This window comes from Ahaetulla prasina, chromosome 4 (genome assembly GCF_028640845.1).
Source record: "Ahaetulla prasina isolate Xishuangbanna chromosome 4, ASM2864084v1, whole genome shotgun sequence".
NCBI lineage: Eukaryota > Metazoa > Chordata > Lepidosauria > Squamata > Colubridae > Ahaetulla > Ahaetulla prasina.
The window spans coordinates 52,754,121-52,773,257 of NC_080542.1; the positions used below are offsets into that span (position 1 = coordinate 52,754,121).

The 19,137-nt window shown below is 34.7% G+C and overlaps 1 protein-coding gene across 2 annotated transcripts in view; it reads left to right on the forward strand.

Annotated features, from left to right (window-relative positions):
• The window catches only part of STRADA (STE20 related adaptor alpha), a 40,102-nt gene that overhangs the window by 8,844 nt on the left and 12,121 nt on the right, over positions 1 to 19,137 (forward strand). The window contains exons 3-6 of one of the 2 annotated variants that reach the window (XM_058180239.1): positions 4,989 to 5,076; positions 6,417 to 6,474; positions 10,770 to 10,798; positions 13,361 to 13,463. In XM_058180239.1, coding sequence (XP_058036222.1) covers positions 5,041 to 5,076; positions 6,417 to 6,474; positions 10,770 to 10,798; positions 13,361 to 13,463 — 226 coding nt within the window. In that variant the 5' untranslated portion in view covers positions 4,989 to 5,040. The remainder of the gene's footprint in view (positions 1 to 4,988; positions 5,077 to 6,416; positions 6,475 to 10,769; positions 10,799 to 13,360; positions 13,464 to 19,137) is intronic. The other variant, XM_058180238.1, reaches the window with a different exon arrangement.

Consider the following 19,137-nt stretch of genomic DNA (forward strand, 5'->3'; position numbering starts at 1 on the left):
AACACCAGGCAGGCAGTTTGTTAGTGAAGGCTAACCAAGTCCAACTCTGTTTAATTTTTAATAGTTTGGAGAACTCTTCCTTGAAATTATTGACTCAAAAGACAATTGTTAGCATTATTGTGGGGAGCCAGGTTCCATTAACACTCACCATATATCTATACCCAGTAGATTCAAGTCTGTTATTAAGTGCCCATTCAGGTTCCATATTGATATACTGGACATTTTTTATACTTATTTTTGTAGTTCTCAATTATGTCCACCAGCCACAAAGCAGGTTCTTCATTCCACATGGGGTGTGCAAATCTTTCTTAGGGAAGGTTCTTTTGCTAGGCATAGTTCTTTTGCTAGGTGAGGGTCATCAAATCTTTGAGGTTCAGGATGGTTTCATTTCAAACTGGCTTCCACTCCCATGATCAGCACGAAACGGATTAGTTGTTAAAAATACTTTAAATATGATCAGTGCTATAACTATTTTGGGCTGTTTGCAACCTCAGAATCTAATAAGTCTCATGTCTTGGGCCTTAGCCCTGCTGCCACCCATACTGGGATTTTTTAAAAATATAAAACACAGGTAAAAGGTTAAAAAAAAGTCACACATCTATATTTTTTTCCTTACCCACATTGAGTCAACAATGCTGAAATATTAGTGTGTTGGATTATTGAGAAAGACTGAAATGCACATTTGTTTTGGAGGCATCATGGTAGATTAGGCAACAGTATAGAGATTAGGCAATAACAGTTGATAAAGCAAAAATATGATTTACTATGTTTTTCCTATGGCTAAGAGAAAATTACTTGCCCAGAGTTATCTAGCCCACTTTCATGGCTAAGTTAGAATAGAATAGAATAGAATAGAATAGAATAGAATAGAATAGAATAGAATAGAATAGAATAGAATAGAATAGAATAGAATAGAATAGAATTTTTATTGGCCAAGTGTGATTGGACACACAAGGAATTTGTCTTGGTGCATATGCTCTCAGTGTACATAAAAGAAAAGATACGTTCATCAAGGTACAACATTTACAACACAATTGATGGTCAATATATCAATATAAATCGTAAGGATTGCCAGCAACAAGTTATAGTCATACAGTCATAAATGGAAAGAGATTGGTGATGGGAACTATGAGAAGATTAATAGTAGTGCAGATTCAGTAAATAGTTTGACAGTGTTGATGGAATTATTTGTTTAGCAGAGTGATGGCCTTCGGGAAAAAACTGTTCTTGTGTCTAGTTGTTCTGGTGTGCAGTGCTCTATAGCGTCGTTTTGAGGGTAGTGGTTGAAACAGTTTATGTCCAGGATGCGAGGGATCTGTAAATATTTTCACGGCCCTCTTCTTGATTCGTGCAGTATACAGGTCCTCAATGGAAGGCAGGTTGGTAGCAATTATTTTTTCTGCAGTTCTAGTTATCCTCTGAAATCTGTGTTTTTCTTGTTGGGTTGCAGAACTTGAACCCATATTCTTTTACTTTCTAGAGTAGGTTGGTGCCTTAAATCAAACTGGCTCTCATCACAAATTTGTTTACCTTCTTTTCTTTGACTATAAGAGAAAAGAAAACAAGTTTAGCACACATTTAGCATATTTAGCAACACCTAGTCTTCACTTTGTAGTTCCAAATGCATTATTAAGGATATATCCAGATTAAAATGCAAAAATCACTTACATTTTGCTACACAATATATGCTAGCTTCAGATCTTCTGAGTCACGTTTCTTAAACTTTCTTATTACTGATCATATACAGTATACACTTCCCCTTGCTTCTTCATCTAGACCAGGGGTGTACTGGCAGCTCATGGGCCAGATGCATCATGCACAGGTCACGATCACCCCAGGTTTGCAAAGGGGAAAACCGTCGCGAAACGTGATGGCAACATGACACGGCGAGTTTGACACCCATGATCTAGACTATTCCTTTCTCAAACTCCCCTTTCTATATATAGTTACAAATCATTAACTTACTTACAAGCATATACATTTACGAAAATCAAAGCTATAAACATGACAGCTCTGCTTAACCATACATTTCACTCATCTGTTATAATGCAGATTACAAATATGAAGGCAGAATGGGGCTAGTATTACTTTTAATATACTTTGCAATGGAGCTTTGGAAACAGGCTTTTGCTGCGTTGTGTGTTTGCAATTTCTTCCTCTTGATTAGCATATGTGATAAGAAAAACAGTAAGTTAACCAGGATTGAATTGAAGAAATCAGTTGACTAAATTCAGCACTGATTAAATTATCAATTGGACCGTCTTTGCAAGACCAAGACACAAGAATTCTTGTCTCATTTCTTGGGGGAGACAATAAAAGGAAGAAAAAGAAGAAAAAGATTTCTCTCCACATTGCTTTGCTGGCCAAGCAAGCCAAGATGGAAAGATTATTCTTCATAATTTAGTTTTCATAGAGAGATTTAGAGGGAAGAAATATTTAGCAGTTGCAAAAAGCTCAAAATAGGCTGCACAGTGGAATTAAAGTCTCTACTCCCCCCTTGCTGCCCCCCACTTAGTCTCCAGCTTTTACTTGGAGAGTAGTAAATGGGTAAAATGAAGAAACAGAAAGATACTGCTTTCTATGGGTTATTTTCATAGATTATCAAAACAGCATAATTCATCTTTGTAACTTTTCTTACTTTAAACATAAAATTACAATATGCATATATATACAATAGTAAAATAGTCTCTTTCAATGTAAACTTCTAGAAATATTCATATACTCAATAACAACTTTTCAAAAAAATAGTTCTTTTAAGGCTTTTTTATTTTTTTCTTTTATTACAATTGAAAGTACCTTTGTTTTGCCAAATTAAATTAAATTACTAGTCTCATCCTATATCTTAGTCCATCATTTTCACATAAATCCTGTACATTTCACTTTTTCAATCCCTCCTAAACCAGGCATCCACCCGTCTAAATCCAGGCTCCCAGCAACCTTCCCAACTGAGAGGTTGGGGAAACATATTAAGCTGAAGTTCCCTTTTCCTTACCTGACAGGCATGTCTCCGTTAGTTTGGGGTGTACATGTACATCTGAGGAGACTATTTTCCACATGCAACCTACTGTGAGTCACACCCCCTTGGAGTGGCAGTCCCACTAGCTCTTCAAAGTCTCTTGGTAATAGCAAAGTGAAACTCACAAGAATTTGGGGTAGTTAGGAAAGTCACAGAGCATAAAATCAAACAGTAGTAGAAAGAAAAAAAGGGGAAAATCCACATATACATACACCCAACTCACTCACTTTATTTTTTGATACAAAATTTCTCACAGTTTGCAAAACATTTCCCTACTGTGTTTCCCTGAAAATAAGACAGGGTCTTATTTTCTTTTGATCCCCCAAATAAGGGTTTGGCCTTATTATCGGGGGGGGGGGAGGTGTTCTTATTATTTTGGGAGTGCAGGAGGCGCTCTAGATAAAGAGATGGCGGAGAAGAGAAGCAGCTGTTGCCATTGGGGTAGGGTGGGATGTCTTGGGCTGCTCAGCCAGCGCGAAGAACGGAGGGGAGGGTATGTCCCCCCATTTCCAGCCACCCTCCAGCCTTATCTCCTTAACTCATTTTGATTGCACAGCAAGCAACCAGAGGAAATGGCAGGACCGGCTGCGCGTACGTGTAAGTAGTGGGGGGGGGGAACTTATATTATTGCATGCACTGAAAAGCCTGATTGGGCTTATTATCTGGACATATCTTAGTTTTGGGGAAACACAAGTTTTAAAAGTGCACAATTCACTGAACCTTAAATCAGTCAAATAGGCTGTGTTCACATGCTGAGATACAAAGATCTGGTTAAGCATATTGGAACAGCCGTAGTCTTAGCACTGCTTTCAACTTGGGCAGTGAAGAAACATGCAAAATAGCAATAGCACTTAGACTTATATACCACTTCACAGTGCTTTACAACCTTCTCTAAGTGATTTAGAGTTAGCATATTGCCCCCAACCATTTGGGTACTCATTTTACTGACCCTCAGAAGGATGGAAGGCTGAGTCAACCTTGAACCAGTGAGATTCAAACTGCCAAATTGCAGGCAGCCAGCATTCTAACTAACCACTGTGCCACTGTGATTCTTAAAATCTTTCATACAGCTTGAAATTATCTTTGATTTTCTGTGTTGTCCGTTTTTTAAACTTCCAGTGAAATAATGACTTGGTAATTGCTATTCATAAGATTCTAAAAAATATTATTAAAATGTTCAATAATAAAATATATGTTCAGAGACTGGGTTGTTTATTCTTTTGCACAGTACAAAGCAGCAGAAACTAGCAACACCGCAGTTCCTCTTGCCTAAGCTGCAGTTTCTTATTCAGGCCATTGTAGAAATACTGCTATTAGATACTGATTTATTAAGAATACTGTTTGTTAGAAAGAAAGTTTTATTTTAAATTGTTATGTGAATTTAATGTTAGACTGAGTATGACAGCAGTATTTGAGAAAAGAAAAAATACCATTCAAATCTATGTTAAATCCAGTTCTGGTAGTGATGAATCTATAAGGGTGATTGATAAACAGATGGCTGATAGTGCACCAGTATGTCTTGAACTATACAGGGATAATGAGACTTCCATCATAGTCTTAAACTCTCTTCAGCCATTCTTTATAAATCATGTTTTTGAATATACTGTACTTTAACTCCATCTTTCCTTTCAATAAGTTGACTTAGGAATAATGCAAGTATGGCTGTCTTCTACCATTATAGGCAATAATGTAAATAATACTGATGTAATTAATAAAAGTCGCCAGGTCTGGGTTGTTTTTTTTAATTCCTGCAATATGTTAAATGAACTGTACAATTCAAGAGAATGATATATTTCCATAATAGGTTCTATTTGGGTAATTTTTGTTTTAACTTTTAGAGTAAAAAATATCCAGTTCACTTAATACAGCTAATTAACTTAGCTAAATGAAGCAAAACAGTAAGAACTTTGGTAGAAATATTTGTTTTCAGTTTTTTGAGATACCTCTCTTGCTTTTTTTTTCTTTCTATTAGGATACTTTAAAAATTTCATGCCTGAAGAGTAGCATTGTCACGTGTGGATTCCATGTCTTTCCTTGTAAGTAAACCAGAACTAATTAGGGTGAGTGTCAATCACTTTCAACAAAATTTAACGAGAAAGTGTTGTCTTCTCTTTTTTGGGGTGGTGGGGGGATTCATACAATCACAAATAATGTAATTCTAGTTATTTATACTTCTATAGATACATTTTAGTCTGTTCTGGTAATGATAGGATTGAGCTACTAACCCAACATACCATGTAGTTGTGTTATTTTGAGCAATCAAAATTAATTTTGGAAGATCCTCTGGAAGGAATAGAAATATTAAAGGAAAAATTAAGAATTTTGGGGTGTTGCTTTAAAAATAGCAAAGACGATATTAACAAAGACTGTGAAAATGGAAAACAAATTGAATAGGTAGAAGCAACTAATTTTAAGTTTGGGAAGAAATAATAGAAATGCCATATTGAGGCTATTGAACAGATATAAAGGCTGTTCCATAAGCCTAAAAATGCCTTTATAGATCTCAGCACAAAAAGCATTTTATAGAAAAGAAACAGTATGTAAAGAATGGTTAATTTATCTAGAGTTGTTATAACAGGAACATGGAGCCTATAAGATGAAATCAAGAAAGCAATTGACTACAGAAGGATTTAGTTTTCAGTATTTTCCATCTACACAATTAAGAGAAAGATTTAAAGTAGATAATATGACATTTTTAAATAAATAAATAGTTGGTATCATTGTATTGGTTGCAATGGGGGTGGGGTGGGGAGAAAAGATGGGATTGTATGGGATTTTTGCCCTGCATTTTTTTAATGTTGTAATCCACCAAAAAATGTATGAGTTGAGCAGCTGTATAAATTTCTTAAATAAATAAATAGTTGCCTTATTAATGAATAAATGAATATTTGGAATTGAGTAGCAGAAGACAGAATTTTAACTTAAACTACTGCCAAAGAATGAAATATAATTACTAAAATATTTAAACTTTTATTGAAATTTGAAACAGAAGACGAATACATGAAAGGCTGTATAATAAAGTAGACCAAAAACTTCAGACATAATATACCAATGGAGTAGTGGGAAAATATCTGGTTAAAAAAGATTGAAATTTACAATATGTTATAATTTAAAAGAGAATGCATATACATTTGTATAAAGTGATTGGAATATGACTGTTGAAAAAGTATAGAATTTATAAAAGTACTTCAAATTTGTCTTATAAGTGGATGCCATGAAGGGTCATTTTATCCAGTGAACTTGTAAGAAAAGCCAAACAAATTATGACCTATGTTATCTCTAAGCATTTCTCTGCTGTTATATTGTAAGTTTAGGGATCATACTGGGGTTTTTGCCCCCTTTTACTTCTCGAAATACGATAATTATGTCACATTACCTTTTGGGGGTTTTTCTTTTACAGCGGTGGATGTCTGAAAAATTTATTTTTGAGGGCTTAAGGGAATTGGAACTCTTTGGAGGTAAGTGCTTAAACGATATTCATTTTTTTCCTGTTTCATATTTTTCAGTATAATGAAGGTAACTGGGTATTTGCAAGCTGCCATCCTGAATTCTTTTTGTAAAAGTTACAAAATTAGATTGGCCTCACATGAGTATCTGTTTACAGAATCTGCAGATGTAATTCAAGGTTTCTGACATTAATCTCTCATGAATTGCAGCATTCACTGGGAATCCCTTAATTAAGGGGAATCCCTTAACCCATTGATTTCTAATGAATTTCTCTAAAATAATTTAGATCTTTGCAAGATGGTATAAGTCTTGGATTGATCATCTAAAGGTGCACAGGAAAAATGCTAATCCACACATGTATACAATTAGCCTAATATGTAGGAAAAAATCATGTCTTCAAACAAGGGCAACAGGAGTATAGAAAAGAGGGAAACACATATGCCTCCAGTTATGACAGTTCAATTAGCGGCCATTCAAAATTACGACCCCCTCAAAAAAAGTATTTACCACTCAGTTTTGAAGTTACGCATGTTGCAGCACCCTAGTGGTCATTCACCCTTATGACCAATCAGAGACGCTGCAACATGTTCCTTGCCTATTTCCCCCCACCCCATCCTGCTGGGCCTCCACAGACTGAGCCCGCTTTGCTAGCATCCCGGATTCCACTTACTCCTCCCCAACCGATTTCCATTGGCTTTGCGGTACTTACTTTTCGAGAAGAGGCTGACCCACATGGCAGATTAGTCGAAGTCTTTTATTTAGAAGCCGGTGAGTGATCACCTTTATTTAACATGATTCAATCAAATAAATCTTCACGTTACGAATGTAATTGGCAGGCTCTATTACATTCGTAATTCAAGGATTACCTGTATTCATTAAAAAAAGAAATTTCCCCTAACATTCTTTCCTGAGGGGGCATTATAGTGAAAAGGGAGATATTTGTTCATGAGTACTTGAAACTGTTGAAGATCAGAAAACCCTAATATTAAATTATTTATGCCCTTCATAAGCTTTATTTATATCACTTGTAAAAAAAAAAAAAGCAAGTCTGGGCAGCTTACTATTGTAATGAAACTAAAAACAAGAAAACAGATGCCTCGCCTTCCACCTCCAGTCCATCAACCCAAACAGTCCTTGGACTCCAATCTTACCATATTCAAGGATTGGGGATTATGTATTATTCCCTCCAACTATTAGATCAACAGCAGTATCTTATAGGTACTCCTTGATTTACGACCACAATTGGAACCAGAATTTTCATTCCTAAGAAAGGAGTTTTTTAAGGGAATCGCACCTGATTTTATAACAGTTTTGCCAGCGTTTAATTACTGCAATTGTTAAGCAACTCCAGCATCCCCCATTGACTTTTGTAGAAGCCAGCAGGGAAGGTTACAAGTGGCAATCACATTGTAAATACATGGTGACTGCCAAGCACCAAAAATTTGATCACATGACAATTGTGATGCTGTGATGGTCATAAGTGAAATCAAAAGTTATTTTTCAGTGATATTATAATTTTGAATGGTTGCTAAACAAATGATTGTTAAATTGAGGATTGCTATACATTTTGTTATCTGTGTTAGTTTATAATTCACATTAACACCATATATCAAACTTTGTGAAATAAGTCATGTCTATAAATTTTACAAAGTTTTTAATTAAAATTAAGAAGCTGTTCCTAAAACTTAATTAAAAATGAAATTACCAAGTAGATCATAGAACATCTGCCTGATAATCAGTATCTTCCATTAACCTTTAGAATTCTAAAAGTGATAATAACCATTTGTTTTGGGTATTGTTGGGAAGATATTAATGTACCTAACAACAAACGTTTTTGAGTACTTTTAAAAAATATGATAAGAGAGAATGAGTTCGGTTGATTAGTTTTGTATTTGTATATATATTTGTTTTAGTGTTGTGAACCCCACAGAGTCATGTACTGAGATGAGTGGTCTTATAAACCAATTAAATATATTAATGTTTAAATTATAGAAGAGAATAGAACTAAATTGATATTTCTCATTATCAATTATGATAGCAGTACTGGCCATGCTTTCTAACATTTTCTGTCCAAAAGTTTGAAAATACCCCTGCTTAAGTGGTTTTAATAAAAATAATCAGATGACCAAACAAAAATAACTTTCATAAAGCAGTTTCCAAGTATATATTTTAATTGTGGATTTCACTGCCACAAATTGATACAAAGTCACTAATTTATATTTTCCAATTGAGATCAAGATTTTGAAATATATATCCACCAGTGGCTACTATAAGAGCAGTGTTGAATCTCCAGGTTTGGAAATTGTAACTATTGAATTTAAATTCTGGGGAACAACTGATGCTTTTTCTTTTCCTTGGGTTTTTTATAGATTAATAACTATTAACGACAAGCTAGAGTCTGTTACGAAGCAGGTGTTTCATGTAATTAATTTGGACTTCTCAACCTACCTAATGTTACTATTATTTGAAGAACACGATAAGCTTCCAAAATATCTTTTTTTCGTTAGGTTTAGGGTGTCTTACAACTTCCTTTCAACAACCTAGCCTAAGTCACATATGCATAAAAAGTGGATATAAGACATGCTTGTGTCTAATAAGTCGGTGACAAAAACTTGGGATTCTCATCATGTTTCCTCTGTGCAGCTTTCTTTCTTCCTCAATTGAGGATGAGGATTACTTTTTGGTGTTTGAAGTCTGCAAGCAGAAACCTTAAACTATTTTCTCTCTCAAAGAAAGAATGCAACTTTGAAAATGTGTGTGCTTAATGGAGAGGAAATAAAATGTGAGGAGTGTTTTGTCATTTACTGATCATTTGTTCTGCAATCATTCAAAGTTATGATAGTATTGGAAAAAGAATTTTATAGTCAATTCAAGATCTTCATAGCATCCTTAGTGATATGATCACCATTACAGCCTGTACACATAGTTTTGCACCTGATCTATGGGTTTTTTCTTCTTTTTTCTCCTTTGCAGAGTAGAGAAATTGGAGAGAAAGGGATTGTAAGAAAACAAGCAATTTGCTCTTCAACACATTGAATGCAGTACTCTGGGTTGGGAGTGAATGTAGAACGAAAGCAAGTGATTCCTTTAGGCAATTAAATCAGGAGGATTTAATGCCTGCTCCCACAGAACAAAGAGATTGGAGAGAAAAAGATTTCAAGAAAGTACTGTAAGCTTTTTGCACTTCTGTACATCAAAAGTAATGTAATTGTGCTGGTAATTTGAGGTTGGAACTATGGGTGCACTATGCAAACAGCTTACAGTATTCTATTGAAATGTCTTTTTCTTCAATCTCTCTGCCATTGAGGGATGTGTCAGGGGAAGCAAACAAATTCTGCAGACAATATCTCTTTGCCTGACTCTTTCCGGCTACTGACACAATCACATTACTCTCAATCTGTAGTAGAGCAAACAGCTTACTCTCTTGAAATCTCTTTCTCTTTAAACTACATTCTCTGAATTGACTGAGATGGGAAGAAAAAGCAAGTATTTTTTAAAGACAGTCTCTCTTCTTTCCAACCATGTAAACAGATCAGAGACAAATGAATTTCAAGAGATAGACTGCTTGGTAGCTCACCTGCAACTTCTTCCCCAGGCTATGGTGTGATAGTATTGCTTATTGCTTTTGGTATATACAAGACAGTAAACAGACACTTAACCATTCCAGAAGGTTGGATTAGGAGGCAAACGCCAAAATTTCCTACACACCCACCTACATATGTTTTCCCACAAATAAGATATCCCCTGATAATAAACCCAATTGGGCTTTTGAGCACATGATCTAAAATAAGCCCAGCCCAGCCCCCCCACCCCCCAAATAAGCCATCCCCGAAAATATTTAACCATAAACGCAGCCGGTCCCTGCTATTTCCTCTGGTTAGGGTTAGGGAGACAGAGGTGGAAATCAGGTAAGATGGCAAAAGGGGCCCAGACTTGCTCCATGCACCCCAAAATAATGACTGCCCTGAAAATAAGGCTAAGCGCTTATTTTGGGGTTCAAAAAAATATAAGACAGGGTCTTACTTTCGGGGAAACACAGGTGTATATAAATATATATATTTAATCCAGATGAACATGTTTGTATATTTTGTATACATTTTGTATACAAAATAAAATAAATTAAATAAATTTAACAGTTACATCACGTAACAGTTACATTTTTTTTCAAGAATTTACTGGTTTGCTCAGAGATGTTAATTTGAACCAGATATTTTGAGGTTATTTTTTCTTATCAATTAATTCAGATTTATTTTTAATGAGTATCTGTTTTAAAAACAAAGTCGAATTATAAATTTCTTTACTTCAGAGCAGCCTCCGGGTGATTCTCGGAGAAAAGTAAGTGCCTTTCATAGGCTGTGGTGTTGTGGCCTATTGCATGGAAATTTATTCTATTCCTTGAAGACATTTTAAATTTATTTTCATTTTATCTTATTTAAACATCAAATGTTTTAGCTTTATATATGTGGACACAAGATTTCACCCTGGAAATAAAGTTGTGGTGATTGGCACATGTATTTTATTCTGTTCAAAAATCTTGGACTCACAAATGGCTAATCTGATAAAGTCTCCTTTATACTGATAATTACTATAATGCTTATTTAAAAAGTAAAATATAAAAGAGAAATAGTTAAATCTCTTTAAAAATAATAAAAACACAAATACAAATAAGGTATGACCAAACAAATTAACACTGCTATAACTTTTCATAATTCTGGTCAGATTCAGAAAAACTCCTTTGTTAATAGTTAGGAATAGTACTTGTGTATTTATTAATAATTACACTGAATACTTAAGAGTTTATGGTGCAATTTCAGATTTGTCTTCTTAGAAATTCTATTGATTTCAGTTAGGTTTCTTCCCAAAAAAGTGATATAGAACTATATGTGAGAAATCTGCACTCAGTTTAGCCTCTCTAGAAGTCTCTGGAGGCTGGGGACAGCAAAAAACATCACTTCCTGATCAACTGGAAGTTGGCAAATGGGCAGTTTCTGGGCTCCAGAGGGCCCCCGGGGGGTGGGAAATGCCATTTTTACCCTCCCCAGACTCATAGAGAGGCTCTGGAGCCAGATGAGAGAGAAAAATGGGCCTATCAGGCCATCGTGTGCCAGGAGCGGGGGGGGGAAGGGGAGGTCGCATGAGTGGTGGTGGGGAGCACAGAATTATGGGTGTGGGCACATATGCACGCGACCCTCCCAGCCCCCCTCTGCCTCCTGGCACGCGATGGCAAAATGGTTAGCCATCACTGCCATAAAGCCATTAGCTGCCTTATTTTCAGCTGCCTATATTATTCCTTTATCAGTGACGAGCTGTAGAGATGTCATCAATAAAAATTCAAAGCGTTCAGTGTAAAGCATGTTCAATCTTAATAACTCTTCAGTTTCTAAAAGACATTATTTTTTTCAAGAGAAATCTTCCATGATACAGTAACAATAAGTGGAATTGTTTGAACAAAGAGCATTTTAATATGTCAAGACTACAGAGAAGTAAGAAATAATGGAACTGCTAGAAAAATCTAGGTGAGGGAAATATAACTATAGGAAGACAAAGGGAGGGGGGAGAGAATTGAGAGATGATCCTGAAGATTTAGCCAGTCCTAAAAATCACAAATGTGTATCATTTTTTCCCTAGCTTTTGATCTGGTATTTCCAGTGCATTAGTTGCTTGTGCTACATCACGTTTTCCAAACAAGTTTTATCAAAACAAATTCAACCAAATTTATTCTATAAAAAGCTGATACTTCCTTTGCTTATTGTTTGCCATTTTACACCAAAAATGATCCAGTGTTGAAATCCTTGGGGAACAGTGTAGTTTGATTTATTTGGAGGACTTATATCACAAGTAAAATTTTAATTTCAAACTTTTTAATATGTTTGTAAAACATCAGGCTTAGTAGTTTTCTTCTGCATGAATAGAATTTTTCAAGCAGTTACTTTTTTTTGCGTGACAATTTAGAAATTAGTTTATGATGTTTTGTAAGGGCTAACAGATTTAACTGGAAACAATATTCTTCTGTAAATAACAATGTGCTATTTTTATTATTTTGTGCAGCACAAAAGTTGAATTACATTTGTTTAGTGTGAATACTACATTTTAAAAGAGTTTTAGGCAGGCATTGAACATATATTTACCAGATTAAACCTTATTAGACGCAGTAAAGTTTGAGTAAATTATTACTCAAAAGCTTATTAAATTGAGCTTATTAAATTAAATTGAGCTTTTAGGCAATATCTATTTTGCTCCAAAACCTAGTTTTCCTTTCTAGTATTTTACTTTTTCTTTCTTTACTTTCTTTTTTAAATAAAGTATTGCTATTATATATTTCTTAAGTGCACTCAAAATATGTTGTGCTTTTCAAAAAAGACAATGAATATAGCATTTTGGAGGTAGTGATAGAATCTCCTAATCTATTGATCCATCTAGCTGAGAATGGTCAGCTTTGAGGTTAGTGATCTTCCTACATTACACTGAGAAACTTCTATATCCTGGTTTCTGAATAATTTTATCTTGATATGCTAAAGTTTGAACTTGAAATATTCTGCAGAACTGAGCGGAAAAATTGTTCTGGTGCTCTTGAAAGCTATATAATATGTCAACCCCGGGGTTACAAATATATACCTAGAAATATTGAATTGCATGTTTTGAGCAATAATAAAGATGTGTATGTCTATTTAGAAGTAACAATTTTGAAGAAGAACAAATGCGACATGTGACAGATTCAGCAAGAAATACTGTCAAACATTGTATAAAGACTTGGATAGAATTTTACAGCTAATTTTCCAAAAATTACATTTTAGAGATGATACCACCTTCAGCAAAGGATGTGTTTTCTGTCTACTGGTATAAATAGTGCGAAATATATGCAATATTGTTTTCCATATCTTACTTTTTATCTTCTAGACCAATGAGGCAAGTTCAGAGTCAATAACATCTTCCCCAAAGAGGGACACCATGAGCAGTTACTTGCCTGACATCAGTTGTTATGAGTTACTGACCATAATAGGTAATGTTGACCACTGTAATCGCAAACTTGTTATAAAGACAAGGTTAGGTGACTTACTTTCTCCTCAGATATTTTAAATTAATTCCACTAAATTAGGCTGCATGGTAATAACACGAAATTATTATTATTTTTTTCCATAAAAAAGTTTTATTTTTACGATCATGTCGAACAATTCATTCAATGTACAGTTATATACAATTAGTCGGGCCTGCCCAGTCACCACCCCACTTTTTAACACTCTTCCCTCTTTTATCTTCTTTTACTTTCCAGACCTTCCTCTCCTTCTCTTATCTACATCCTCTCCTCCCTCCACCCTCCACCTTCCTTCTCCCTCTTCTACCCCTCTTCCTTCCTCTTCTCCTCTTTCCTACCTCCTACTCTCTCTTTTCTCCCTCCCCACCGTTCTAAAATGGCAACTGGGCAGACCCAACCCTACATTAATTATATTTATACATCTTCAATAATCCCTGTACATTAACCATCACTCCATCTCTAGCCTCAACCCCCCAATTCCCCTCCCCCTTACCCCCCCCCCCCGACTTCCCAGAACAAAATGCAGGGTATCAAAACTAACAATCATAATCTAAAATAATTCCTAAATTATAATCTCTAGTCTCTCCACACTTAATCACACTCTCAATTCCCCTCTCCTTCAGAAATATATCTAATACAAAATATTTCCTAAATTTACTCATATGCTATTCGATATTTTTTTATCTGATACTTATTTTGAATATAATCAATCCACATTTTCCATTCTAAAATATATTTTTCTTGTGTATAGTCTTTCAAGTAAGCAGAGATTTTTGCCATTTCTGCCAGATTTGATACTTTAAGTGTCCATTCTTCAATTGTAGGTAATTCTTCTTTCTTCCAATATTGAGCAATCAAAAGTCTTGCGGCTGTTATTAAGTTCAAAATCAATTTAGTCTCTATAGCTGTACAATCCATAATTATTCCTAGTAAGAACTGCGGGGTAAACTTAATCTTCTTTTCAAAATATTCTGCATGATCCACCATACTTTAATCCAAAATGCTTTAACTTTTTACAAGTCCACCATATATGGTAATAAGTGGCATCTTCACAATCGCATCTCCAACATTTAGCCTGTACATTAGGATACATACATGACAATTTTTGGGGTCTAAATGCCATCTATAAAACATCTTATAAAATTTTCTCTCATATTTTGCGCTTGTGTAAATTTAACATTCCTCACCCAAATTCTTTCCCAAGTTTCCAACATTATTGGTTGCTGAAAATTTTGTGCCCACTTAATCATACAATCCTTAACCAATTCAGTCTCTGAGTCTATTTCTACTAATACATTATACAACCTCTTAATATGCTGTTGACCTTGATCTCTCATTTGTTTTAACAAATTATCCTCAATTTGCTTAACACCTATTTTTTGATCTAATTTCCATCTAGCTTGTAATTGTCCATATTGGAACCATGTATAATTTTTCCCTTCTTCCCCCATCTTTTCTCTAGATTTTAATTGTAATTCCCCCTTTTCCATACAAAGAAGTTCTTTATAGGTAACTACCTCCATCTTTTGATATATATTTATATTTTTTATCATATGTCTCGGGATTGCCCATATTGGAATCTTTCCATCTAATTTATATTGATATTTCCTCCAAACCCTCAATAATGCATTTCTAATTATATTATTTTTAAATATTTTATCTACTTTCTTATCATATAATAAATAGGCATGCCACCCATATAACAAACCATAACCTTCTATATTCAAAACACTTTCCTCAGTTAAATTAATCCAATCAGTAATTAATGATAAGACAACTGCTTCATAATACAATTTTAAATTAGGCATTTTAAGACCCCCCCTTTCCCTTATATCCTGCATTATTTTTAATTTTATTCTTGGTTTTTTGCCCATCCATACAAATTTATTAATCCCCTTTTGCCATTCCTGTAATTTAATATCATTCTTAAGTATCATTTGAAACAAAAATAAAAACCTGGGCAAAACATTCATTTTTATAGCCGCTATTCTTCCCAGCAAAGATAGTTGTAACTTCTTCCAACTCTCCATTTCTTTCCATACCTTCTGCCACAATACCTCATAATTATTTTTGTATAATTTAACATTTGAAGCTGTAATATATATTCCTAAATATTTAACCTTTTTAACAATTTCAAAACCTGTAGTTCTTTCTAACTCTTCTTTTTGTTGTATATTCATATTTTTAGTTATCATCTTTGTCTTTTGCTGATTCACCTTAAATCCAGATACTTTGCCATACTGACCAATTATATCTTTTAAACCAGTTACTGAGTATATTGGTTGAGATACAGTAACAACCAGGTCATCTGCAAAAGCTCTTAATCTGTAATCTTGATGTTTAACTCTAATTCCCTTTATTCGATCGGAACCACGTATTTTATTCAGAAGAATTTCTAAAGTTAAAATAAAAAGTAGTGGGGACAAGGGACATCCCTGTCTCGTCCCTTTCCCAATTTTAAAAGTTTCCGTTAACCCACCATTTACTATTATTTGTGCTGTTTGCTTCTGATATATTGCTTTAATTGCATGGATAAAATAATCCCCAAATTGCATTTTTTTCTATTACTTTAAACAAAAACTGCCAATCCAATCTATCAAAAGCTTTTTCAGCATCCAAAAAAAGGAATGCCGCTGATACTTGATTGTTTTGTTCCAAATATTCAAGTAAATTTACGATTTGCCTCACATTATATCTCATCTGCCTACCCTTAATAAATCCTGACTGATCATTATGAATTATTTGATTCATCACTGGCATTAATCTATTAGCAAGTATCTTGGTAAATATCTTGTAATCAGTATTTAAAAGTGATATAGGCCTATAATTCTCTGCTTTAATACCATCTCGATCTTCCTTCGGTATTAACGAAATAAAGGCTGTCCTCCATGAAGGGGGAACATCTCCTCCCATTTGAATTTTATTAAATAACTCTTTAAGTGGTTCAACCATCTCATTTTGTAAATTTTTATAATAAACAGCTGTTAAACCATCTGTTCCTGGTGCTTTACCGATTTTAAGTTGTTTAATTGCTAACAAAATTTCCTCTGAAGTAATTAATTGATTCAGTTCTTCTCTTTGGTTTTCTGTAAGCTCACAAATATTTTGTTGTTGTAAATATCTTTCTATCTCTGAAAGAACACGAAATTATTTAGTAATTGTAATCAAGACTATCAAGATAGTATTCTAATGCCCCCTATCCCTACATTAGTTGACAAGGAAAAAGGAAAAAAATGAGGGAAAAACTGTGTTGGGATTATGAGCTACCAAGTGCCACACAATTATCTTTTAATACATCTCTTACTTTGAGTACATAGAGGGCATAATGACTCAGTAGTTAAAAATACTGAACTAAAGCTGACAACCCAGGGTTTTTTTTGGTCTCTGTTCATATTTTTTTTATATTGGATTTCAATCTTTTGAATAAAATTAAAATGTTACCAAAAAAAAAAAAAAAGACAGAAAATTAAGAATACTGAAGTGTAAGTGACCCCAAGCTGAAAGAAGAAATGAATAGGAAGAAAAATGTGGACAACTAGGAGAGTATTGAGAATTTGTTTTATTCTACAATTATCGATTTACCTTTTTAACTAAAATCAACAAATTAAAGTAATGAAAAATATATAAATGAATGACTTAACATTAACAAAAAGGTGATTGAAAAAATGAGTTTTAAAATATAAATTAGGAATAAATAATTGAGGAATAAACAGGGAGAGTTAGAAATTCAAGTAAATGAGGGCAGATATGATACTGTTGCCATTGCGGAAACCTGGTGGGATAAAATCCTCAAATGGAACATACGGCCAGAGGGATTTAAATTATTTAAAAGAAATAGACCAAATAAAAGAGGAGGTGGAGTTGCACAATATCTAAGAAATAACTGCATCTCTACAGAAGTAGAACACAACAACGACAAACTGTCTTAAATGCATTTGGGTCAATATTAAAGAGGAAAAAATGATATTGCCATAGGTGTATACTATGGGACACCCAATCAAAGGGAGGAAATAGATGAACTGTTTGCTAATCAGTTAACTAAAGAATGCAGGAAGCACATCACAATAGTAATGGGGGATTTTAACTACCCTGACATCAACTGGGAGACAAACTCTGCACCAAGTGGAAGATCCCACAGGTTCCTGACAAACCTAGCAGACAACTTTGTTTCCCAAAAAGTAGAGAAGGGAACAAGGGGATCAGCCATATTGGACTTAATTCTCACTAACGGAGATTAAATGATAGAAGGTGTTGAAGTTATAGGAACCTTAGGGGGTAGTAATCATGCAATATTGGAATTCAACATTATGCAAGCACAAGCAATAGAACCAAGTCAAACTAGAGCCTTGGACTTTAAGAGAGCTAATTTCAATAAATTTAGAGAGAACTTGGGAAGGATTCCATGGATGAGAATCCTTAAGGGGAAAACAATTCAAGAAGCTTGGGAAATTTTGAAAAGTGAGATTATAAAAGCCCAGTCTAGCACAATACCAATGAAGAAGAAAAATAACAGGTCTCAAAAAAAACCACATGGCTGCATAAAGAACTGACAAATTGAAAGACAAAAAGGACAAGCATTAAAAGTGGAAAGAGGAGCACATAACTAAGGCAGAATATCAGTAAATAGCCCGCGCCTGCAAAGATGAAGTGAGGGAAGCTAAGACTCACAATGAACTAAGAATTTGCGACAAAAGTTAAAAAATAAAAAAAAGCTTCTTCCAACATGTTAAAAACAAGAAAAAAGTCAAGGAAAAAATTAATCCATTGCTGGGAGAAAGTGGCAAGAAGGTGACAAGCAACAGGGAGAAAGCAGAACTACTTAACTCTTTTTTGCATCTGTCTTTACACAAAGGGAAAAAACAGTCCAACCTATCAAAAACAGCACCACAAAAAACAGAGTAGGAACACAAATTAAAATGGGCAAGAAAATGGTAGGTGAGCACCTGTCTACCCTAAATGAGTTCAAATCACCAGGACCAGATAGATTATACCCCAAGGTTCTGAACAAACTGGCAGACTGAACTACGTCTTTCAAAGATCGTGGAGCACCGGGGAGCAGCCAGAGGACTGAAAAAGAGCTGATGTAGTTCCCATCTTCAAAAAAGGGGAAAAATGGATCCAGGAAACCTCAAACCTATCAGCCTGACCTCAATACCAGGGAAGATTCTGGAAAAGATAATCAAGCAACGAATCAGCGAATACTTAGAATCAAACAAAGTAGTAACCAAAAGCCAATATTGGTTTGTCAAAAGCATATCATGCCAGACTAATCTTATTGCATTCTTTGACAAAGTGACAAAATTAGTAATACAGAGGAATGCTATCGATATAATTTACTTGGATTTTAGTAAGGCATTTGATAAAGTAGACCATAGCCTACTACTGTGGGTTAGATGTTATCACCACCATATGGATTCGTAACTGGCTGACCAACCGCACTCAATGTATAGTCCTCAAGGGAACTGCATCTACATGGAGGGAAGTATGCATTGGGGTACCCCCAAGGCTCTGTTTTAGGCCCAGTACTCTTCAACATCTTGATCAATGAGTTGGATGAGGGGATAGATGGGGAACTCTTCAAATTTGAGGATGACACCAAGCTAGCAGGAATAGCCAATACTCCAGAAGATAGGTTTAAAAT